Source organism: Lemur catta, chromosome 9 (genome assembly GCF_020740605.2).
Source record: "Lemur catta isolate mLemCat1 chromosome 9, mLemCat1.pri, whole genome shotgun sequence".
Lineage (NCBI taxonomy): Eukaryota > Metazoa > Chordata > Mammalia > Primates > Lemuridae > Lemur > Lemur catta.
Window position 1 is genome coordinate 99104922 of NC_059136.1, and position 26246 is coordinate 99131167.

General features: G+C 36.7%; 1 protein-coding gene across 2 annotated transcripts in view; it reads right to left on the reverse strand.

Annotated features, from left to right (window-relative positions):
• SNTG1 (syntrophin gamma 1) overlaps positions 1 to 26246 on the reverse strand; it is a 599834-nt gene that overhangs the window by 219001 nt on the left and 354587 nt on the right. For both annotated transcript variants that reach the window (XM_045560545.1, XM_045560546.1), the window contains 2 exons: positions 16134 to 16216; positions 9793 to 9923 (listed from right to left, as the gene is read on the reverse strand). In XM_045560545.1, the coding sequence (XP_045416501.1) occupies positions 9793 to 9923; positions 16134 to 16216 (214 nt within the window). The remainder of the gene's footprint in view (positions 1 to 9792; positions 9924 to 16133; positions 16217 to 26246) is intronic.

A 26246-nucleotide genomic window follows, 5' to 3' on the forward strand; every position in this document is an offset into this window, starting at 1 on the left:
TTATATTTTAGACATATCTCTTTCTGGTGTTTAAGAAAATGGAAAAAAGAGATGTGAGAAAGGTACTGCAATACACAAACTGGACAAGGGAAAGAATCTGTCCACAGGGTGGCCATGTGTATGCAGGGCAGAACACTGCCTCAGAGGGTATTGAGAAGATGCCATTTATGTGATCTGATTATCAATTAAGGGGGGGTGTTGCTGAAATAAGGAAGAAATAAGAAGAGGTCCCTCAGTTAGTGATTTCAGCGTTTCACTCTGTTTCTCGCTGAGTTCGAGTGCATGCCACAGGCCGGGGCCGTTGCTGCCGGGTGTACCACCTTGGCTCACTGTCTCATCATCAATTTCATTTTTCAGGCACGAAACCCAAACCATTTAGATACATCAGGAGCTTTTTTAAACCATTTTTGTTACTTATTTTACAAACCTTAAATTCATCCATCATATCTCATGATTTGAAACCAGATAATCTACCCCCAATAAGATAAATTATTCTCTAATAACCAGATAACTCATTCCCCAAATGACCCCTGTGCTTCGATGTGACTTGTGTCTGTCTCCCCTGTGTCCCTTCATCTAACATGCCCTTCTGTCCAGCTTCACCACCTGGGAGGTTACTGTAAGTCGTTTAACACCATGAAACTCCCTGACCTGAAGTTTCTCTATCTGTAAAATAAAGAAGGCGGCACCTATCCCGTAAACTTCAGGTTGTGTTTTGAAGACTATGAACTGGGCTTCTTAACACCTAAAAATCTGTTTAAAATGCTGGTTGTGCTATTTCTACCTGTCAAAACCCAATTCAAATTTTAAGAAGTTAACTCAGATGCCACCTAGTCCATATTTTCTATAACACATGTATTTAAAATGAGTCTCTCCCACCTGTGTGCCCCCAGACTTCCTGGTTCCTATACTGCAGTGCTCCTTCTCCCTTGTATTAAATATTTTTGTATACTTGCTACACACTGTTCTTACTAAGCTTCCTTCAAGCTCCTTGAAGGAAAAGCCATGTGTGCTACCTTCTGTCATTCCTGGTACAAGTACAGTGCTCAGAGTCTTTAACCTGTCACTGAAAAACAAAAACAAAAAGGAAATCCATTTCCACTTTACTTTAGCAATCCCCTGCTTTTGCTAACTTGAGATTTGGTATTATTCAGGACAGCTCCAATGTCAGACATGAATTCTGAGATTTCTGTTCTTTATAACTTTTTCCTTTCTATCATCACTGAATTAACTTATTCTTTCTGATCTTTTTTAACCTTTCCAATTATCCTAGTCCATAAATCTACTCAGGATATATCTGCATTTCTCCCTAGACTGGGCTTCCTGTTCATTCATACAAATTATGTGGGGTTTTTTTTCCACCTTAGAATTTCCTGTCACTTTGACCTCTAGCTATTCCTAATTTACTAATTCCCAGCCCTGAATAATTGTAATTTAATTAAATTATAGCCTTTTCCTCTTAGGATTCCCTGGCAAAAGTTATAAATTGTGGAAAGAAGTTCCAATATTGGTCTCTGGGAACCCAGAATTTGTAGTTGCTCTTGTTGACGTTCTGTCTGCCCTCGTGTTGGTCAGTTAGCCTTACATATTGCAGATTATCATACCTACACAACTGTCACTTATTCCTCTCTTCCTGGATAACAGCTCTTGCATAGTTTCTCTGTTCTTCCACTCCTGAATCCTGAACCTGCCTCTCTCTAGGTCATTCTGAGCATGTAACGTTGCCTTCCAACTCTTCAGTATCTCGTGTTCAGCTGGTAGAAGCACCTTTTTGTATGTCTTTAACTTATTTTTTATTAAAATGTATGGATTTTAGAAATGCATGTTCTATCATTTTAACAATTAGAAGTTTTTCATCTGTGCCTAAAGCCCACTGGAATATGCTCCTTCAAGGGTTATTCTTTATTAATTTTTTTCAATTTTCCAGATATACTTAAGCTCCCTGGAATACTGTTTCCTCTCTGGCTATAGAAAAAATTAAAATTAACATTAAGTATAGACTTGTGTCATTGAATAAATGTGTCATAAAAGAGAAATGAAACAAATAGGGACTCTTTGGCAAGATAACTTTCCCTAGGTTGAAATAACTGTGCAAAAGTCAGTCTAGAGTTGTTCAAAAGAGGCATGAGCTTTTTCAGAAAGAGTTAAACATCTTACAGGTGTTATGGTACTTTCTTCCTTAACCCCACACCACAGTCACACACGAGTAGGTGAGGATGCCAAGCACCTGTGAGGACTGTGCTAGACAAGGGGACACTTGCATGACTCATGCAGTAGATGAAATCACATAGGATCTTGATGCTATTTAGTTGAGTGTTTCTGATTTACATAGAGCACAGTCCTTGTGGACCTCCGGGCCAATTTGTGAAAATGGAACAAAGTCCATCAGTTCAGTCTCTGTGTCCACTTGTGCAGGACCACGTGTAGCATGAGAATGATGCAACTGCAAGAGTAAGCCACATCAGAGCCGAGCGCTGCTTCTCATTCCTAGCACCTTTGCTATCTACTCCTTCTCCTCGAGTGGTAACCATGACCACATATGTCTGAATTTTACATCTCATTTTCCCTCATCACATTTTATGAATAGCATATCGTCATGCATGAGTCCCTTTCATTACTGTCAATATCCTTCTTATAACAAACTATTTTTCTATCCAATTTGCTCCTACAGTTATTCTCCCCAAAGTCACGAGAAAATTAATCACTCTTCCTCAGTCCTTTCAGTATTTCTCTTCTATTGCTGCTATGATCAACAACTTTCTTCTCCTTAAAACTCTGTTTGGAATAACTTGAGATTATAGCATCATAGTTACTTTTTTTCTTTTTCTGCCTATTTACTTCTTTTCTGCTTCATAATTCCCCGATTCTGCTTCCTCCTCACTTCCCCTAAAATATACATTCCTAAAAGCCCCATCCTTCAATGAGCAGCCATGAATTGAGTGTTTATTATGAGACATCTTCATGTGTGGCTCTCGCTACACACCCGTTTGCAGGATCCTTGCATTACTGAAAGCACAGTTCTCCCGAGCACCGACCTTCATCCACGGTACCCCATCTCTCACCAGCTCAACCGTCCTCATCTCAGAATAATAGGGGGTGCACTCTGGGAAGAAACTAGGGATCCTATTGTCATTTGGGATTTTTTTAAGTACACATCAATAGGCTTCATTTCAATGGTACTGATTTTCATAGCGTTTAAGAAGAATGAAGTAGATGATACTTCTACCAAAAGAACCAACTATGAAATAGAATTCTTTCTCATTAAAACTCATTTAATAAATATTTATTGATCATTTTGAGCCATAAACTATGTAAACTATGTATACATAAACTATGTATACACTGAGAGTATAGAGATAAGTGCTACATTTCTAAAACTCAAATACAGAACATATATGTGTCTAATATACACACTGAAACACATATATTTTCATATACTCACTTTGCCCATAAAGAAAATAAAACTTGAAGAGATTACAAGACCACCCAAAGTTCCCATAACCTCTGTCTCCTAGTCTAACACTCTTGACACTGCAGTAATATGGAATTACAACACGGTTCAGAACGTAAAGCAGATATTTATGGCTGAATCAGCATTATTACAATATGATAAACGTAGACTTTCTTATCACTGAAAAATATTGTGAAGGTGAGGACTCAAGAGGGCTGACTACAGACACAGAATGCCAGTTCTCCTCAGAATGAAGAACCAAAGTTACAGGTGAATAATCCTGACAAACAGAAGGAGGGGAGAGTGCTGGAGTCTAGCAGAGAGTTCAGGGGAAGAGGTGCAAGAGGCTGGCAGACACTGAAGGGGAACCTGTGGGACAGGGTATTTCGTCTAGACGGCAGGTGGGCGTGTTCTAGCTGCCCTGCCCCTGCGGCAGGGCAGTGTCAGCACTGTCAGAGAGCTCCTCTGCCCGTGGAGCCCAAACACTGCTGTGGGAGGCGATTCTCAGGACTTCTGAAGGGCGTTACACCAGACTGTCAGGTCGTAGCAGAGTCGCTGGCCCTCGCCCTGGGCTCCAGCCGCCCTGCCAGGTGCCATACTTTGGGTATAGCCATTGGTGGACTGTGTCCTGCCCAGGGAACTTCAGCCCTTGTGTCTCTACATCACCAGAGCCCCTGCAGATATCCCTGTACCCACTTGGACCGCGGCAGCCACACAGGGCCAGCCAGACCCAGGGGAGTGGCAGGGGCTCTGGTGGTCTAGCCGGCCGGGCGTGCTAAGGGAAGGGAGAGCGCAGCGCACCAAGGGGGCACCCCCTGGGACGAAGGACACCAGACACCTGCTTTCCTGGGCCCCAAAGCTCCCAGCTTGAGGGCGGAGAGTGACTGTGGTGCTTCCAGGGGAGACGTGCGCGCTGTGCTCAGCTCTGCACGGAGGCTGTGGCTTCCCCCACCCACAGGTCGCGGACTGGCGCGGCGGAGCGGCCTTCTCCTGCCCCGTCTTTCCACTGCTGCAAACGCAGCTGTAGCTGCTCCCAGAGGTCGCGGAGGGCCGCCATTCTAGGGCTGAGCATGGCTTCAGCCCACTGGCAGTGTGTCCGGCCAGCAGGGGGGCCACTAAACGTGGGGCCTCTCCCCGCCCCCACACGGAGCAGCTGCGTTCCTGCAGTGGGGGCAGCAGAGCTGCAGAGCTGGGCTTGGGGCAGGAGGATTCTGCACTGGGAAGGTGTCTGTCACGGCACTCAAACTGCAGCTTGGAGACAGGCAGCAGGGTCTGTTCCCCCCAGTGTCCCAAGTGCCAGGACAGGGGCACGAGAGGGAAGCAAATCATGTTCCTGCCTGTCTGGGCTGTAGCGCTGGGGCAGCCGCCCCTGCCCCTCACTATAGCGACCTCGGCACATTTCATCAGGACCTCGGCTCACCCCACCGCCGCCAGAGCCAGGGCCGGTGCCTGCTGTTGGAATAGGCAAGGGCAGGCTTAGCGGCTCAGCCCTGCCCGGCTTCCCTCCGCCTGCAGGGGTTGAGCAGGGAATTCAGGCCACTGCACATTCCACAGACCACCCACTGCTTAAAGCAGCAGGCAGTTTTTTCTGGAAAACAAAGATCAAGCATACACCCATCTGCTTCTGCCCCAGCCAGACCTTACCCATAAGAAACACCCACTGGCCTGAAGGTTGAACTGCACAAAATACACAATCTGCTGACACAAGTACACAGTGCCATAGCCATATGCCATGAGCGAGAGAATGAAACTGGACCCAGATCCCTCACCACTTAAAAAATTTAACTCAAGATGGATTAAAGACTTAAACATAAGACCTGAAACTATAAAAATTCTAGAAGAAAACCTAGAAAAAACTCTTCTAGACATTGTCCTAGGCAAACAATTTATGACTAAGACTTCAAACGTAAATGCAACAACAAAAAAATAGATAAATGGGGCTTAAACCACAAAGCTTCTGCACAGCAAAATAAACAATCAACAGAGTAAATACTTTCTCCCTGCAGAATGGGAGAAAATATTCACAAATTATGTATCAAAGGACTAATAATCCAGAATCTAGAAGGAACTCAAATGACTCAACAAGAAAATGAAACAAATAACCTCATTTAAAAAGTGGGCAAAGGACATGAACAGACATTTTTCAAAAGAAGACATACAAATAGCCAACAAATGTGAAAAAATGCTCACCATCACTAACCATCAGAGAAATACAAATTAAAACCACTATGAGATACCATCTTATACCGGTCAGGATGGTCATCAGGAAAAAGGAAAAGAAAAATAGAGTTTGGTGAGGAAGCAGATAAAATAGAATACTTAAACACTGTTGGTGAGAATGTAAATTAATACAATCTCTATGGAAAATAGTATGGAGATTTTTCAAAGAGGTAAAAATAGAACTATTTGATCTAGCAATCCCACTACTGGGTTTCTACCCAAAGGGAAAGACATCATTATATCAAAAAGAGACCTGCATTCATGCTTATTGCAGCACTATTCCCAATAGTAAAGATATAGAATCAACCTAAGTGTCCATCAACAGATGATTTAAAAAGGAAAATGTGATGTATATACACAATGGAAACTATCCAGTTATAAATAAGAATGAAATCATGTCTTTTGCAGTAACATGAATGGAACTGGAGGCCATTATCTTAAGTGAAATAAGAAAAAATAAGTGAAACAGAAAGTCAAATACTGGATGTTCTTACTTATAAGCAGGAGCTAAATAATGTGTACACATGGCCACAGAAAGTGGAATGATAGACACTGGAGACTTACAAGGGTAGAGGGGTGGGAAGGCAGCTATTGGGTAAGGATTTATCTCATGGGTATTATAGACACTAATCAGGTGATGGTTACACTAGAATCCCAGAATTCACCACTAGGCAATATATCCATGTAACAAAACTACACTTGTACTCTCTAAATCTTTAAAAATAAAAAAAACAATTATAATGTTTTTATTCATATCTATACAATAGTATAATATGTGACAGTAACACAACTTGGTCACAATTAAATATGACAGGTATCATTGAAGTTAATCACTGAAGTTAATATTATGAGCTTTGGCAAAAAGCAACCAAGAAATCATATCCTAAGTTTTGAGCTAAATATATATATATATATATATTTTTCATCATGAGCCATTTATTTATCCTCTTTTTTCTCCCCTCCACTGAATCTACCACCACTCTAGCCTGTGAGCTTCCTCAGGGAAAGAACCAAACACTATTCCTCCCACTTACAGACATTAAGTCCATATTGATTAAGTGAATAAGTGAACAATACTTTAGCTCCTGAATTTGAGTTATCTGTGAAATCCATTCTGAATAGCGCCATGTTTGCAACTGTTTATTACTGTAATATTTAATTGAGTGTAATTAATACTGCTGGTGAAAGTTACTGATGTGGTGAAGTACCATAAAAATAAAAATGTAAGGAGTCCTCTGGAATCATCCAAACATTTCCTTTTTCTTGGAAATTGCCTTAGCTAAATGCCTTACCATAATGTAACTGCATTTTAAAAAAGTAAAAACAAAACAAAAAGAAAACCAATGTGTACATTTTTTTAAAAAATAGCATTAATAGGAATATTAAGAGAGTTCTTATGGTAGAAGAAAAACAAAACCAAAAAGAAGGCATAAAGAGAAAGATTAAAGGTAGGATACACTTGAATAAACAGTTATGTGAAAATAATAGTATAATATTTTGAAACATATAAAATATACATATCATTAAAATTATATGAAAATATACCTAACTATAAGAAAATGAAAAAGGAATTAAAGTGTTCTAAATTTATAACATTTTCTGAAAGAGGCAAAATTAATAAAATGTGTTAAAATCTTGTAAGTCATACATAAATATTACAATGTTTAGGCATTAACTAAAACAATAATAAAAATGTATATGTAACAATCTAACAGAGGAAATATTAAATAATAAAAATATCTAGTTATTAGAAAAAGTAAGGAGATAAAGAAAACAGAACATAAAAGCTAATGTATTGAGAAAAAGGACTTTTTAAAACAATATGTACATCGAACTTTCAAGTCTGTACTGCAAAAAAAAAAAAATCAATTTCAAAATCGGTAAAAGATATAAAATGACACTTCACCAAAGGAGGTATACATATGTATACTGATATGCATACCTATTACAATGATAAAATAAAAGATATCAACAACACTAGACACTGGCAGGAACATAAAGAAACTGGGTCACTCTTACAAACCGGTGGGAACGTAAGATTGTACAATCACTGTAGAAAACAATTTAGCTGCTTCTTAAAAGACTAAGCATGCCATTACTGTAAACCCAATCATTGTGATCAAGTATTTTATCAAAGAAATCAAACTGTATATTCCCACAAAAATCTATATACAAATATTCATAGCATTTTTATTTAAAATAGTCAAAAACTAGAAACAACCCAGATGTCCTTTAAAGGATGAAGTTTTTCAAATGTAGCACATCTCTACCATGGAATACCACTCAGAAAAAAAAGAAATGAACAATTGAAAAATAAAACTACTTGGAAAAATCTTCAGAGAATTATGCTGACTAAAAAAACAGACACATGGACCAATGGAACAGAATAGAGAACCCAGAAATGAGTCTGTGCATTTACTGCCAGCTCATCATTAACAAGGGGGCCAAGAACAAAATAAGAAAAGGGCAGTCAACCATAAGCAGAATAATGAAACTAGAGCTCTCTCACCACACATAAAAATCAACTCAAAATGAATTAAAGACTTCAATCTAAGAGTTATGAATTATGAAAATACCAGAAAAAAGAAAAATCAGAGAAATACCCCAGGACAAGGGTCTGGGAAGATTGCTGGTATAAGATCTCAACAGCACAGGCAACCGAAGCAACAATAATTATGTGGAATTACATCAAACTAAAAACGTTCTGCATAGTAAAGGAACTAATCAATAAAGGTAAGAGACAACTGAAAGCATGAGACCAAATATTTGCAAACTCCCCATCTGACAAGGAATTAATAATTAATAAGGGATTAATAATTAATAGGAAAAGCCCAAATAAGGGATTAATAATTAAATTATAGGAAAAACTCAAATAATGCAATTAAAAATGGGCAAAAGATTTGAACAGACATTTCTCAAAAAAGATACAAATGGCCAATAAATATATGAAAAAATGATGACATTGCTAATCATCATGGAAATGCAAATAAAAGCTACAGTGAGATATCATCTCACACCATTTAAAATGGCTTTTATCAAAAAGACAAGCAATAACAGATACTGGTGAGAATGTGGAGAAAGGGGAACCCTCATACACCGTTGTTGGTGGGAACGTAAAAGTACAACCACTGTGGAGAACAGTGTGATGATTCCTCAAAAAGCTACAACTAGAATTACCATAAGATCCAGAATTTTTACTACTGAATATATATACCCAAAAGAATGGAAAGCAATGTGTCAAAAAGACATCGGCACTCCCATGTTTATTGTAGCACTATTCACACCAGCCTAAACAAGGAATCAACCTGAGTGCCCATCAATGGCTGAATGAATAAAGAAAATGTGGTATATACACACAATGGAATATTAGCCTTAAAAAAGAATGACATCCTCTTATTTGCAGAAACACAGATGGAACTGGACATCATAATGTTAAGTGAAATAAGCCAGGCTCAGGAAAACAATTATTACATGTTCTCAATCACATGTGAGTGCTAAAAAAGTTGATCTCAGAAAGATAGAGGGTATAGATTGTTAGTCACCACCAGAGGCTGGGAAGGGTTGGAGATAGGGGAGATGAAGAGAAGCTGATTTATGGGTAGAAGATCTAATGTTAGATACATCAGTAGGACACCTATAGTTTACCATAATTTATTATATATTTCTAAATAGCTAGAAAAGAAGAATTCTAATGGTTCTAGCATAAAGAAAAACCAAATATTTTAGGTGATGGATATCCCAGGTATATTGATTTGATCTTTACAAATCATATGGATGTATTAAATTATTACATGTACCCTAAAACTATATACCTCTATTATGCATCAACAAAGAATTGAATTCTATAAGGTTACAGAGTGTAGGCCTCCATTCACTGTTCTTGAAATGACAAAATAATACATATGAAGAATGGATTGGTAGTTGTAGAGATCAGGGGGCTGGTGGAGAAGGTGGGCAGGGGAGGGCCAGTGTGGTTACAGAAGGGCTACAGGAGGATGCTTGTGATGAGAGAGCTGTTGCAACAGAACTGGAATGGGCTACAACCAGAAGGCAGACTGGACTGTGTTAAAAGGTCTCTTCGGCAATCAACAAAAAGTCAGAGCTTAGGAACATGGACTCACCGGCTCAGATCCGTCCCAGGCACATACTGAGAGAAGCGAGAGTGAAGCAGAGGGATGAGTCTGAGATCACACCACCGCTTTTCCCACCTCAAGCCTGGAGATGTTGGCCACGAGGAACATGATAACGTGTCCTGAAAAGAGTGCAACATTCAGAATTGTTCTTTTTTTTAATTTTCTTCTATGTTTTCAATTTCTATGTCACAAATCCTGTTCATCTGAAAGACATTTGTTTTTCCTAAAAGATCAAAAAGACTTTTATAGAATACCAAGAGAAGAAATCCATGCTATTGACACTAAAATTGTACTTGTTAACTCCTTTATTAATGGGATTCTATAAGAAGTGAGAAAGGAATCACTGAGATGAAGAATGCTAGTGAAAATATATTTTAAAAATGGGGTGGGGAGAAGAAAGAAAGGGATAAAAGTGTGACAGAACTTTGAATTCATTCAAACAATTCATTCAAGAATGGGAAAATGGGACAAAACTGTGACTATAATGAAACAGTAAGTGACAAAAATAAAAACAAGCTCTAGTTCATTCATTTAGCCAATTATTTTAGTGTGAAGCACCATTTAAGTGTTTGTAATTTATCAGTTACTTGCAAATATTTTTGAATAGAATGAACATGCCTATTAAAGGACTTTGCTCATTGTTTGACCTTCATGTTTATAAAAAGTTTATGCTTTCTTATATTGCTTTAATGTCATGTTGAGCCAACTTATGCTGGTTTAAAATGACACATATTTTAAGATTTTTTAGAATTTTTTCTTATATATATGAGACTCATATTTGAATAAAATTTGGGCTTTTTCACTTAATACTGATATCATTATTTTAGCTTCACTGCTGCAATTTCTCCGTAGCACTAGAACACAGAATAATGTTAATGTTTAAGTTGGCATCGGCTGTAAGTGGGTCAAGGCTCAATGTGACCAGGGAACTCTTGACATTGTTTCCTCTTTATGCACTAATTAGAGTGATGGTGTTAGAAGATTCTAATTTTCATCTAGATGTTAAAACTGTTATCTAAATATTATTAAGCATTACTTCAAATATTATTTTTTTAAATGCTTAAGAAAAAAAAGAACTAAAGGTTCCATGTCTCTTGGCATTATATATAATGTTAGTTTTCACAGACTGTGCAAACAAAAATGTTCTAAGTTTGTGGAGCAGTTTATAATACCTGGAAGGATGGACTGGCTGAGATTGCTTAGTGAGGAGCCCCCTATAGGTGGCCTAATACGTACCTCAGCCTCTAAGTCACCTGGCAGACAGTTGACTTGACAGTTGATGCCAGACAGTTGCTTTGAATGCTGATCTGATGACTGTAAAGGCACAAACCTAGGTTTCCTGTTAGTCTTTCTCCTGGCCTCATGTCAGACATTGTAGGCATCAGTGCCAGGTCTGGCCTGGGGTCAGTTCCTCTTGTCAGATGTTATAGGGGTCACTTGGACAGCGACACAACAGGGTGGTGAGGGCTCAGGTTGCGAATCAGAATCAGACCACTTAAGTCTGAATACCCATTTCCCACCTGACTATCCGTTAAACTGGGAGCAAGTTACTGAAGGTCTCAGTCTTACAATGCCAGTCTTCAAAGCAGGGACAATAACAGTAACAAGAGGCAAGATTATAGAGATAAATGAATGAGGAAGTGCTTAGACTACAGCCCAGTGAAACAGCTTCATGCTATTTTCAATATTTCTAAAAAGCTAATGGAAATTTGAGATTGCTCGTTAACAGCAGGATGATTAGAAACATAGCTTTGTAGCTGTAAGTAAAAAATGGAAAGTAATGTATTCTCAGAAAGAATAATCAGCTAGGATAACAGAGAAAATTATTTCTAATCATGAGACTTCTAGGAAGGACATTCTTACTTGTATGAGCAATAGAATTACCTACTGTGACTGCTACTGGTGATATTGATAATAGTTACCTATACTCAGTGTTTGCACACTTTACCTAAAACTCTTGCAACATCTTTGAAAGACAAAACTATTGCTATGTTCATCTTACAGAGAAAAAACTGAAGCTCTTTTTTTTAGCATTTTATTATTGCTATCCCACCTTTTCTTCATGAGGGCACATGAGGTAGACTCAGGTAAACACACCTGATTTCTTTGGCTAGGCCAGAGCTGACTGCAGGGATTGGAATTGACCCAGGTCCCAACAAGCTGCCCTATGACAAGGCCCATATTGGCATGTGGCTGAAACCCACTCCCAGGACCCTGGAGCATACGTACAGTACTGACAGTAAAAAATGTACCCACAGCATTCAGCCAGCAAATGACAGCCCCAGGATTCACTCAGACAGACACCTCTGACTCCAGAGCCAACAAATCCATCTCAGCACATTTAACTCTCATAATCAGAGGGAAACAACGAAAAGAATAATTCGGGTTTTTTACTTGATTATTTCACACTTTCATTGTATAATTTTAGGCATATTAGTTAAATATGGTTCCTCATCTTTCATAAAACATAATAAATAACTCCTCTCACATTTTATGTTTCATGAACGAATGGGATAGAAAGTGTCAAAGATAATAAAAGGCATAGGCAATGAAATATTGAGGACGATGACAATCACTAGTAGGGGAGTATAACTTTCACAAATCATATTGACAGACTTCATAGATTGGCAGGTATGAAAATATATGCAGCCTTGGACATGTCTTTGTTATAGCATTTTGATTTGATGCCTTTCTGCATCAAAGTCATAAATATATCACTTTCTTTATGTTTCTTCCTTATAAGAAATATGAAATAAGTCCCACTTCAGTTATTTGACTTATCAGGGTTGAGGTATTTCATATAATAGACCTGTTATTTACAGTGGAATACCTATAATCCTTTAAGGAATTTTCATCCTTATTTAATTATGTAAATATAAATTTGCTTTTTAATCTTTTTTATTGGAATGCTAGTCAGAACTATTTTGAATTGTATAAAGGTAATCTAAAAGCAAAATGCAAAATCAGTTTTAGAGAATCATGACTATTTTTCAAAAGCTTTCTATAATGTCAAGAATGTTGCTTCCCAAAATATTAATAATATGAATGGAAAAAGCAGTATCTACGGACTCTTTGCTTTAAAATAGACTCCTTTCCCAAAACTTAACAGGTGACACACAATAACCTCAAGAACAATTATCTTACCAAAATGGAATTGCCTGCAGGGCAATATGCTGATCCACCTTTTGTTAAGGACTTGGCATGGCAAGTATTTGTTAATGGTGTACAGTTAAAGAAAACGTTTCTCAGAGTGTGGTTAGCTGATTACCTGAATCAGAGTCTTCTGGTGAGCACAAAACACATTCCTTTACTCCATCTCTGGAGAGAAATTCAGTGGGTCTGGGCTGGGACTCACTCAGTTGGTTGGTAAAACAGGTGATTCTTGTATACTCTAAAATTGGTGACCTCATGTCTTTAGAAGAACTAGATTATATTTTTATTTAGGATGGTGGAGTGGGGTATTAATATAGCATAAGCCTTTATTTTCTCTTATATGTATAACGCTGCCATAAAACATGGTAAGGATATTTCAGAAAACTAGAATAGTATCTACTTACTCAAAGTTTGCTTCACAGCCAGGCATAGGAAATAAAAAGGGATTTCATAAGCCCGGAATAAAACTGAGGACTTAGATATATCAGAGAATCAAATGTTTCTCTTAAAGAGACTGAGTGGTCTATAATATGCAAAGATTCTGTAGAAAATTTGCTTAACAATGCATTCTTCCTTCCAAGTGCCCATTGTCCATTGTTATTTCATGATGGGTCAGAAGAAAACTTGTCTTTGACTTTTCCTAATTTTATAAAACTCTGAGTACAGATGTTCTCCACTCTCTACTTCTGCATCAAAGCTTAGTCAAGATACACAAGAGAAAATGTGGGAAACGTTGGCTGTGCACGTCTGTAGGATGTGGTTGCGATTGAAGATCAATGCTCCTGTATGGGTAAAAGAGCATCCATTTTGTTGGTAGTCTCAAATTTTGCTGAATTCAGTTAAGTCAGATTTTCAAAGTCCCCAAAGCTCTTGTCTGTTACTACGATGCTGCTATCCATTGTCTTTTACATTGTAGTTGATTGTATGCATCTGCCTATAGGGCTGAATTTTTAAACTTGTTGGGTCAGGGACCATACTTAACTCCTCCCCAAAGTACCCAGAAGAGTGTTTCCACAGAGTAGATTCTCAACAAAAATTCGTTTAATCCCTATGCATTGAATTTTTAAATTTATTTTGAATATGCTTCATCTGAATTATTTATTTATTTTTTATTTCAGAATATTATGAAGGCACATGTTTTGATTCATATTCTCTACAACATGATAAATCCTTTTAATTTCCTTACACTGAAATATCTTTTGCAACATCAAAAGAGTGTTCAATTCTAATGCTAAAAATGAGAATAAAATGTGCCTCTTGAAAATGAAAAGACTAGCTCTAGTACGAAAAAATCTGACAATTGGTTTTTTGAATTTTATACAACAGAATTTATTTGCAGCAGTCATGTTATAGAATTACTGAGTGATTTTCTTGCTCTAATTATAGCTTTCTGCAGGAAGAAATTAGTCCACAGAAGACATCTTTCTATATGCCAATGGAATGAGTTAAAAACAAACCAGAATGATTTCTATGTTTAGACCTTCCACCCGGACTCCTCATGTTTATAGAGAGTAGAACAAAAATATTACCAAACAGCTTTGTCCCACTCCAAAGCATGGTTGCTTTTGTTCCTGCCTTAGGCACAGAGCTGGGATGGAGCTCCTTGTGTGAGTGACATGCACAGGGGAAATTCCCAGAAGAGACCTGTGGGAACTGACGGAAGCAGGCAGTGTGGTGGGCACACCCTGGCTAAGGGTGGGGGTTCTTCAAGAGAGGCCTCCATCTCATCTGCCGCAGCCCTGGAGGGGCCTGCCTTTGCCCCCGTCACTAAGGTACACGTGGAGTTGGGGAAAGAAGCTCTGCCTGCCAGGCAAAGGGATACTTAGGAGCATGGTCAGCTATGAATGGGGGCAGCCAAGGCTCACAGCAGCTGGGGACAGGTGGACCAGCATGGTGAAGGTAATGGAAGGGCATCGAAGCATCATCTGGATTGGAAGGCAAGAAGGTGGGCAAAGCAATTACAAAAGTAAGAGGTAACAAGTGTGCTTGAGACCGTAAGAAGTCTATAGAATTGAGAAGGAAGCGGTTGGGAGAGTGTGTGTGTGTATATTCATTTTCTCAGTAGGAATTAATTATTTCTCTGGCAAGAAAAATTAAGAAGGCCAGATGAAATATATCCAGATGTGACTGGTTTTAGAAAATATCCTTACATTTGTGCAGATAACCTTTGTCTTGCCAAGTGTTCCTCTTCATGAGGAAAAACAAAGCAGAAAATTTGAAGACCTAAGGCACTCAGCTAAGGGATAGTCCTGGGGCCATCGGGTACAATGAAGGCCATTCAGGCCTGAAGATGTTCCAAAGGAGTACTTCAAAGTAAAATGCCACAATTTGGAGAGGAATTTCAAATGCAAAATGAATCACACAAGTCAGAAGAAAAAGCTGTATGCTTTCTATATCCTAATAGGTAGTATAGAAAAATAAAATTCTGCTCAAGGTGATGTTAGATCTACTTATAACTAAAAAGAATTGTGCTGTCATTAGAACGTGTGAACATTTTGATGGGTGAAATATAAGAAATTTCAAAAATGTTTGTAATAGTATGAAACCTATTTACTCAAAAGTCCAAGTAGAAAATAAAAATTAAAATGGTATTAAATGTCTATAAAACAAACATGTTATCTTTTATTATACACATGTATAGTTTAAAATTCATTACATTTGAACATAATGTATAGATTAGATTTCTCACTTTGCAGTAATTCCGTGGTATGCATAAAGACTAGGAAATCCTCACACATAGCAAATTAAATAGCTACATTTAGCTAAGTAATTTCAAAAGAAAAATGATAAAAATAATGTCAAAGAATTTTGAGCATGAAAACACATATAATATGCAACATTCTAAAATGACTGTATGACACTACGCACGACCTTCCCCAGTTAACAGCATCCATAGTTTACAAAGGACTTACTACATAAAGACTTGAGAGGAGAAACGTGGCATAAAAAATAACTGACCTACTTATTTTTCCTTTCTGGCCCATCATAATAATTAAATTATGAAGCAACCAAGGATTTCATGTCTGTAAGATAAATCAAATTCAATCACAGTTTTTGCAAACTATAGATAAACATATTTATATTTAGTTACATGTGTATATATATGTTATGTATATTAATCTTGAGTTTTTGGTGTTATCTCCTTATTAATTTGAGCTATTCCTGGGTCATCTTACTGTATTGTTGGGGTGGTAGTTGAGATGCAAGCCACTGTCACAGAGAGGAGAGGAGGTGCCGCTGCTCTGGTCACTCGGAGCACCTGCAGGAGACAAAGTTGTGACGTCACCCTGGTTAGAATGCCATGCCACTGCAGACCAATACATGCACATTAAACTTTCAAGTTGACTCAATAATATCAAGTAATCAGGTACAAAAGTAAAATTTTATTTTACTATATCAGCGCCAGAGCATTGTAAGTAAGCCAGGTGACTATAGGTATTGGGGTAAAGAGACTCACAGATATTTATCTTTGATTTCAGAAGCACTAAGACATTATTAAGGAAAATGTACAACCTTATAAAAAGTAATATTTTTTTCATTATCCAAAGTGCCCTATACTTATAATAATGCAAGATTTGCTTTTTGTCTGCAAGGCTCTGTTTAATGTCATGTTTTAACCTACTGGCAAATCCTCTTTAAAAAGCATAATTTTCCATGATGCAAAAACATGTGTATGTGCTCTGTCTTTATAAGTGCTCTTGGCATGTGTTCAAGAACTCATTGAAGCTATCTAATTTTGTGAAATTGCAATGATAAAATTTCATATTAGATCCTCATGAGAAACCTATTAATATCTATTTTTAAAGATGAGTAATGTGTATCTTAAAGGTTTTTAATTTTCCAAGATTTTACAATTTAGTAAATGTTAGAGTCAGAATTAGAATGAATATTTTTTGACTTCTGATTACTTGCTTTTTCTAAAGAAATTTTTTGTACTGTTAATGTTGATTAATATGACCGGTAAGTGTAATTGACTTCCAAATATTACTTGAAAGATTATAGTTAAATTCAAGCATCATAGGTCATAGGGAACAACTACTAACATAATAACCTATGTTCTCAAACAAATAATTTTTTCTTCTCTTTTATTATTCTAAAATTCTGTAATTTCCCTGGTACTAAGAAGGGGATCATAGGCTTTCTTGCTATGTTAGCCTGAACATAGTTTTTCTATTCTTCGAAGCTTAAGAACTTTACACTTTGTTTTAGCTACTTTTTCTTGTAAATTTTATCCGCATTACTAAGGAAAATGTAGAACCTTGTAAAAACTATTTGTCTTTTCTGAAATAATATGTTTAATATATACACATATTACATTAAAACATGTCCATTTTGAACTAAATAAAATGAAAACAAATCTCAATTTCTGTAAATGAATCATAATCAGTCATTTGAGTGAAATTTAAACACTTAAATGCAAACACAAAAAGAAGGTAGGAGTCAACTCAATGACCTATGCAGGCATCTTAAGAAGGTAGGAATAGAAGAGCAAATTAAACCAAACTAAATAGAAGACAGAAAAGAAATGAAATAGATAACAGAAAATAATAGGAAAATTAACCAAGACAAACATGAGATGTCTGGAAAGATTAATAAAATAGATAAACCCATAACAAAAATAATCTAGAAAAAAGATAAAGAAAATACAAATTACTAATGTCAGGAATGAAGCAGTGGTCACTACTGAAAGCTCACAGGTACTGAGAAAAATAATGAAAGCATATGATAAACAACTTCATGCAAAGAAAGTGAAAATTTAGTTGAAATAGACAAATACCTTAAAAAATTTAACCAAAACATACAAAAGAAGAAATACACTATCAAAATAATCCTATATTCATTTAAAAGATTAAGTTTATATAAAAGAAATATTACAATTCCAGGCTCAAATTGCTTCTCTGGAAATTTATTAAATTATTTAAGAAAGAAACATTATCACTGTTAAATAGATACTTTCTGGAAATAGAAGAGGAGTTAGCACTTCACAACTTCTATGAAGAAATGAAAAACCTGTTACTATAGCCCACTAAACATTATGAGAAAAGTACAAATGACGCCCCCCATGAACATAGATAAGGGGAAAACTGTTTTAATAATACCTTAGCAAATTGAATCTAGCAATATGTAAAAAAAATCACTATAATCAAGTGGTGTTTATCCTAGGAATAGAAGTTTGTTTTGACATTCAAAATCAATTTTTAAAAATTCACCATATCAAAGGACAAAAGAAAGAAAACATATACTTAATATTTCAATGTAAATACCAAAAAATTAAGAGAATTCTACATCAACTTATGTTAAAAAACAAAAGCAAAAAAAAAATAAGTTAGTATTCTATGAGTAGAGTAGGAACAGTGTACTTCCTCTACCTAATAAAGGGCATCTGTGAACACCTACATTAATAGTATTAATAAAAGACTGGGCTTCCTCCTTCCCCTTAATATCAAGACCAAGAAAAGGATATCTACTCTAAACACTTTATTCAATATAAAGTGGAGGTTCTACCTATTTCTACAGACAAATAAAAGGAATTAAAGAAATGTAGATTGGAAAGGAAGAAGCAAAATCCATTATTTTCAGATGACATCTGAAATATGTAGAAAACTTATAAAAATCCTATTAGCATTAATAAGAAAATTAAGCTACATTTGCAGCATGTCAATATATAAAAATAAAGTGTATTTTTATGTGCTGGCATTTACAATGGACTAAAAAACATAAATTACATGGAAATAAATTTAATGAAAAATATACAATAATTTCACATCGAAAAACACTAAAATATGAATAGAGTTGCCTTTCATGAAGGAGAAAAGAGAGTGGTTTCTTAAGATGGAATATACTCCTGGCGGAGATGCTGTGAACATCCTTGAAATGACAACAAAGTATTCAGAATATGACATAAAATTAATTTATAAAGAAGTGGCAGGGTTTGAGAAGACTGTCTCCAATTTTGAAAGAAGTTCTATTGTGTGCAAAATACTACCAAAGACCTTCATATGTTTTAAAGAAATCTTTCATGAACGGATGAGTCAATAGATGTGGCAAATTTCATTGTTGTCTTATTTTAAAAAGTTGCCCCAGCCACCTCCCCTTCAGCACAACCCTGATCAGTAAGCAGCCATCAACATCAAGGCAAAAGTTTTCTTCAGCAAATAAATTATGACTCACTGAAGTCTCAGATGATCATTAGCATTTTCTAGCAATAAAGTATTTTTCAATTAAGGTATGCACATTTGTACAGACACAATACTATTGAACATTTAACAGACTACAGTATAGTGTAAACATAACTTGTATATGGGCTGAGAAAGCAAAACATTTGTGTGACTTGCTTTATTGTAATATTCTCTTTATTGTAGTATTCTAGAATTGAACCTACAATATATCCAAGGTATGCCCTGTATATGATGTCTACCAGAGACTCACTTTAGATTTAAAGACACACATAGGCTGAAACTGAAATGACAGAAAAAAATAATGCATGCGAATGGTAACCAAAAAAGAGCAGGGTGGTCATGCTTATTCCAGACAACATAGACTTTAAATCAAAAGCTGTCACAAGAAACAAACAAGGCCATTATATAGAGGTAAAAGGGTCAATTCACCAAGAAGATATAACAGTTATAAATATGTATCTATCTAATAGCAGAGCACCCAAATATATGAATCAAATGTTGACAAAATTAAAGGAAGAGATAAATTACACAATAATAGAAGTTAAGTACCCAACTTCTGATAATTTATAGAACTAGCAAGAAGAAACACAGGGGAGCAAACGACTTGGACAACACCTATAGACCACTTTGACTTAAAACATACAGAACACTCCACCCAACAATAGCAAAATGCACTTCTCATGTGCACAAGAAATATCCTCCCTAATAGTTCATATATTAAGTCACAAAATAAGTCTTAGCAAATTTAACAATATTGAAATCTTACCAAGTGTCTTTTCTAATAAAATGGAATAAAACTGGAAACTCATAGCAGAAAAACAATTGGGCAATTCACAAATATATGGAAATTAAACAAGATACTTCTGAACAATCAATGAGTCAAATAAGGAATCACAAGGGAATTTTAAAAATATCTTGAGATTTTTCAAGTGGCTGACTAGAGATATTGAATGCTAATTCCCCTCAGAAAGAAGAATGAAAGTTGTTACAAGATAATAATTATTACCCAAGTGGAATAATGAAGGAAGAGTGCCAGAACCTATTAGAGAACCTAGAAGAAGAAGGTGAGGCATAGAAAAATGAGGAAGCAAGAGTTTGGCAGAGATTGACCACTAAGGAACTTGGAGTCCTATAGAAAGGGTAGGTGCAGGTGGCTTTTGCTCTCCTCACCCCTGCAGCAGACTGCTGGCTCCAAACTGTTGAAAAGTCCCCTCTGCCCTCGCAAGCCCATGTAGTCCTGTTGGCAGTGATTTTGGAACTTCTTGAGGGCAGAGCACTGGGCTGCCAGCACGTGCAGGGTCATTCACCATCCCCTCAGACCTGAGCTGAGGCAGCAAGTGTCACGCTGTTCATACACTACCTGTGGCCCTCCGTCCTGCCCAGGGAATCTCAGCCTTTGTGTCTCCTCATCACTGGGTCTCCTGTAAACATTTCCAAGCAACTTCTTGGACTACAGCAACCGCAAAGGTCTGATAACACCCAGGGTAGCTAGAGGATCCTTGGAGGTCTGACCTGTAGGGTGGGCTGCCCCTAGGGGAAGGGCAAGTACAGTGCCAAAGTCCCCCCTGGGACAAAGGAAACCAGAGCACATTCACTCCTTTGCCCAAGAGCTCCCCACTTGTGAGATGAAGGTGACTGCACCCCTTCTCCCAGTGGAGATGCAAGCAGTGCCTGGGAACGGATATGTAGGGGGGACAACTCCTCGCCCCCCACTCACTGCTGTGGATGCAGCTATGGCTGTTCTCATGGGGGACTGCATGAAGGGACAGCCGTTCCTGGGTTATTAGAAGTAGCTGAACCCCCACTGAGTGTGTGCCCAATGTCAGTACCCATCTCATTCCCTACATGGAGTGGCAGCAGAATACAGGTGAGCCACAGAGCTATCTGTTTTGGCCTGAGGAAATTAGTTTTGCCTCAGGACGATTTCAGTGGAGAGCTGCAAGACAGTTTTCATGAGTCCTCAGCTACATCACAGGCTGGAGGTAAATGAAAGTATCTACCTGAGCTGAAAGTCAGGAGCCCCAAGGGAGGGGTATGATAGGGGTGGGGACTGTATTTCTGTACCCAAGACATGGAGGTGGTACAGTCCCATTTCCCCCCTGGAGAGATTTCAGCACATTTCACCACAAGCTCACCCTGCCACCCCTGTCAGAGATGGTGCTTCTGCTCATCATCAGGGTATCTGAGTGTGAGCTTGGTGGTCTAGGACCATGCAGCTTTGTCTACACCCACACCAGGGCTGAGCAGGGAACTCAGGCCCTTGGGCATTCCAGAGACCAACCCATCTCTCAAAAAAACTGAAAGCACCTCCTGGTAAACAAAGATCAAGCACATACCCATTGGCTTCTGCTGCAGCTGACTCTTACCCATCAGTGCCAGGTACTGGCTTGGAGGTTGAACTACATAACACAACACAAAACTTGTTGACAAAAGTGCTGGTGAACAAGATAAGCTTCCTGAAACCTCTACAACCCCAGTCCCACAAAAGGTAGTGAGTCTACTCAAGCCAGTAGTACATTACTACCGCAATCAGCATTTGCAAAAGCCACTAAATAAAGGCTATCTATACCCAAGGAATGCACACAGAGCCTTGGCATCCTGAAAACACCCAAAATCGAAGCCAAATGACCAAACATAACATACATTACAGTCACACCTTCAAGGGATAAAAGTAAAAATTAAAAAATACAGCTCGATCCAAGTAAATTAAAAAAAATAAAAATAAATGACAGATTCTCCAGATGACAAGAGACCAGAGTAAGAACTCCGGGAGTATGAAAAAATCAATGTTTTTACAATCATAAAGGATGACACTATCTCTAGCAATGGGTCTTCACCAAAATGAACATTCTGAAATGACAAATAATTCAACATATAGATTGTAAGAAAGCTAAATAAGAGTCAGGAGAAAGCTGAAAACCAACAGAAAGGAAACAGAAAAACAATTCAGGATATGAATGAAAAACGTACTAAAAAGAAAGATAATTAAAAAAAAAACCCAGAACTTCTGGAAATGAAAAATTCACTGAAGGAATTACAAAATAGTTAAAAGCTTTAACAATACACTAGACCAGAATTGACTTCTAGTTTTACTCCATTGCAGTATGAGAAGATACTTGATATGATTTCATTTTTTCTTAATTTATTGCAACCTGCCTTGTGGCCAAGCATATGGTACATTTTGGAGAATGTTATATGTGCAGATGAGAGGAATGTATATTCTGGGATTGTTGGGTAGAATGCTCTGTAAATGTCTATTAGAATTCCATTTGGCCTACAGTCCAGTTTAAGTCCCAATAAAAGGATCAATGTAACAAGAAGATGTAACAATCATAAATATATATGTACCAAACACTGGAGCACACAAAGATTCATAAAACAAATACTACTCAATATAGGAAAGATATAAACAGGAGTATAATAATACTGGGAGGCTTCAACACCTCACTGACAGCACTGAACAGATCATTGAGACAGAAAATCAACAAAGAAAATTGGGGCTTCTTACAAGAAGAACTCTCAAAATCATACAAATGCATGAAAATTCAACACTTGCTCCTAAGTGATTTGGGGTAAATGAGGAAATTGAGGCAGAAATTTAAAATTTTTTTGAAACACATATAAATAAAAACACAATATATCAAAACCTGTGAGATACAACAAAAGCAGTGTTTAGAGAGACGTTTAAAGCAATAGATGTCTACATCAAAAACATAGAAAGATTTCAAATTAACAACCTACTGTTACACCTCAAAGCACTAGAAAAACAAGAATCCAAACCCAAAGATAGCAGAAGAAAAGAAATAACAAAGATCAGAGTGTAATGTAACTAAATCAAACGGAAACCTCCCCAAAATTAGAAAGAATCAACAAAATAAAAAGTGATTTCTTTAGAAAATTGATAGATTGCTAGCTTGATTAATGAAAAAAAAGAAAGATGATTCAAATAAGCACAATCAGAAATGATAAAGGTAACAGTACAACTGATACCACAGAAATACAAAAGATCATCAGAGACTGCTATGAACATCTCCACACACACAGAAACTAGAAAACTTAGAGGTAATGAATAAGTTCCTGGAAACATACAACCTCCCAAGCTTGAACCAGGAAGAAATAAAAACCCTGAACAGACCAATAATGACTAGTAAAATTTTATCAGTAATAAATAAAAAATCTCCTATTAAAAAAATATCGCAGGACCAGATAGATTCACAGCCAAATTTTAACAGATGTACAAACAAGAACTGGTACTAATGCTACTGAAACTGCTCCAAAAAATTGAGAAGGGAATCCTCCCTAACTCATTCAATGAAGCCAGTATGATCCGGACGCAATAGCCAGACAAGCACACAACAACAGCAAAAAAAGAAATCTGCAGACCAATATCCCTGATGAAGATAAATGCAAAAGTGCTCAACAAAATACTAGCATATCCAACAGCACATCAAAAATATAATACACTAGAATCAAGTAAGTGGGTTTGATTCCAGGAATGCAAGGATGGTTCAACATGAGCAAATCAATAAATGTGATTTACTACATAAACAGAATAAAAATAAAAAAACATATAATAATCTCAATAGATGCAGAAAAAAGAATTTAATAAAATTTGGCATCCTTTCAAGATAAAAACCCTCAACAAACTAGTCATTGAAGGAGCATACCTCAAAACAATAAACACCATATACAACAAACCTATAGCCAACAACATACTGAATGGGAAAAGTTGAAAGCATTCCCCCTAAAAACTGGGGCAAGACAGGTATTCCCACTTTCACTACTTTATTTAATATAGGACTGGAAGTCCTTGCCAGAGCAATCAGGCAAAGAGAAAGAAAGAAAAAGGCAAAGAGGAAGTCAAATTATCTCTGTTGGCTGATGACATTATCTTATAATTAGAAAACTCTAAAGTCTCCTCCAGAAGACTCCTAGATAAGATAAATGACATCATTGAAGTTTCCGGATACAAAATCAACATTAAAAAGGTAGTAACATTTTTATATACCAATAACAATCAATCTGAAAACCAAATAAAAAACCAATCCTATTTATAATAAGTACAAAAAAAATAAAATATGTTTAACCAGGGAGGTGAAATTTCTCTGTAAGGAGAACTACAAAACACTGATGAAAGAAATTATAGATGACAAACAAATGGAAAAACATCTCATGTTCACAGATTGGAAGAATCAATATTATTAAAATGACCATACTGCCCAAAGAAATCTGTGGATTCAACATAATTCCTATCAAATTACCAACAATAATTTCTCATGGAATTAGAAAAAACAAATCCTAAAATTCATGTGAAACCACAAAAATCCCGAATAGCCAAAGCAATTCTCTGCCAAAAGAACAAAAATAGAGACATAACATTACTTGACTTGAAATTATACTGCCATGTTATACTAACCAAAATAGCATAGCACTGATATAAACATAGATACTTAGATCAATGGAACAAAATAGAGAACCCAGAAATAAAACTATATATCTATACCAGTTGATCTTTGACAAATTCAGCAAAAATATACACTGAGGAAAGGACACCCTTTTCAATACATGGTGCTGGGAAAAGTGAACAGCTATATGCAGAAGAATGAAATTAGACCCATATCTCTCATCATATACAAAAGTTAACTCAAGATGTATTAAAGACTTAAATGTAAGACCTGCAACTATAACAATTCTAAAGAAAACCCTAGAAAAACTATTCTGCTCATTGGCATAAGGATAGAATTTATGACCAAGTCCTCAGAAGCAAACACAACAAAATAAACAAAACTCTATTAAACTAAAAAGCTCCTGCACAGCAAAAGAAATAATCAACAGAGTAAGCAAAAATCCTACTACACAGGCAAAAATATTTACCTATGCATCTGACCAAGGACTAATATATAGAATGTATAAGGAACTCAAAGAATTCAATACGAAAAAAACAAATACCCCATTAAAAGATGGGAAAAGAACATGAACACACATTTAAAAGAAGATATACAATCAGCCAACAAACATGAAAAAATGCTCAATATCAATAATCATAGATAAATAAAATTTAAAACCACAATGAGACACTACCTTGTACCAGTCAGAATGGCCATTACTGAAAACTGAAAAAAACTATAGATGTTGGTGAGGCTGTGGAGAAAAGGGAATTTTGGACAATACTGGTGGGAATATAAATTAACATAACCTCTATGGAAAAAGGTATGGAGATTTCTCAAAGAACTAAAGAGATAACTACCATTTGATCCAGCAATCCCACTACTGGGTATCTATCCAAATGAAAAGATATCATTATATTAATATAAAAAATACATTTGAACTCAAATGCTTATTGCAGCACAATTCACAGTATTTAAATCATGGAATCAACCTAAGTGTTCATCACTGGATCACTGGATGAAGAAAATGTGTTATATATTGTATATGTGCTATGAAATACTACTCAGACATAAATAAAAATAAATTAATGTTTTTTTGTAGCAACATCTTTGGACCTGGAGGCCATTATCCTAAGTGAATTAACAACAGAAAAGCAAATACTGCATGTTTTCACAAAAGGTGGGATGGGGAGGAAGGTGAGGGATGAAAAATTACCTATTGTGTACAACGTACACTATTTGGGTGATGGGCATACTAAAAACAGACTTCACCACTATGCAATACATCCATGTAACAAAACTGCACTTGTATTCCCTAAATCTATGAAAATAAAAGGAATAAGAAAAAATAAAAAATATCTTGAAACAAATGAAAATGAAACATAGCATACCACAATTTATGGAAGGCACCAAAAGCATTACTAAAAGGGGAATTTTTACTAGTAAGCATCTATCTATATATATATTTTTTTCTTTTTTTTGAGACAGAGTCTCACTCTGTTGTCCAGGCTAGAGCACTGTGGAGTCAGCCTAGTTCACAACCTCAAACTCCTGGGCTCAAGCAATCCTTCTGCCTCAGCCTCCTGAGTACCTGGGACTACAGTTATGCGCCACCATGCCTGGCTAATTTTTTCTACATATGTTTTTAGTTGTCCATATAATTTCTTTCTATTTTTAGTAGAGACGGGGTCTCACTCTTGCTCAGGCTGGTCTCGAACTCCTG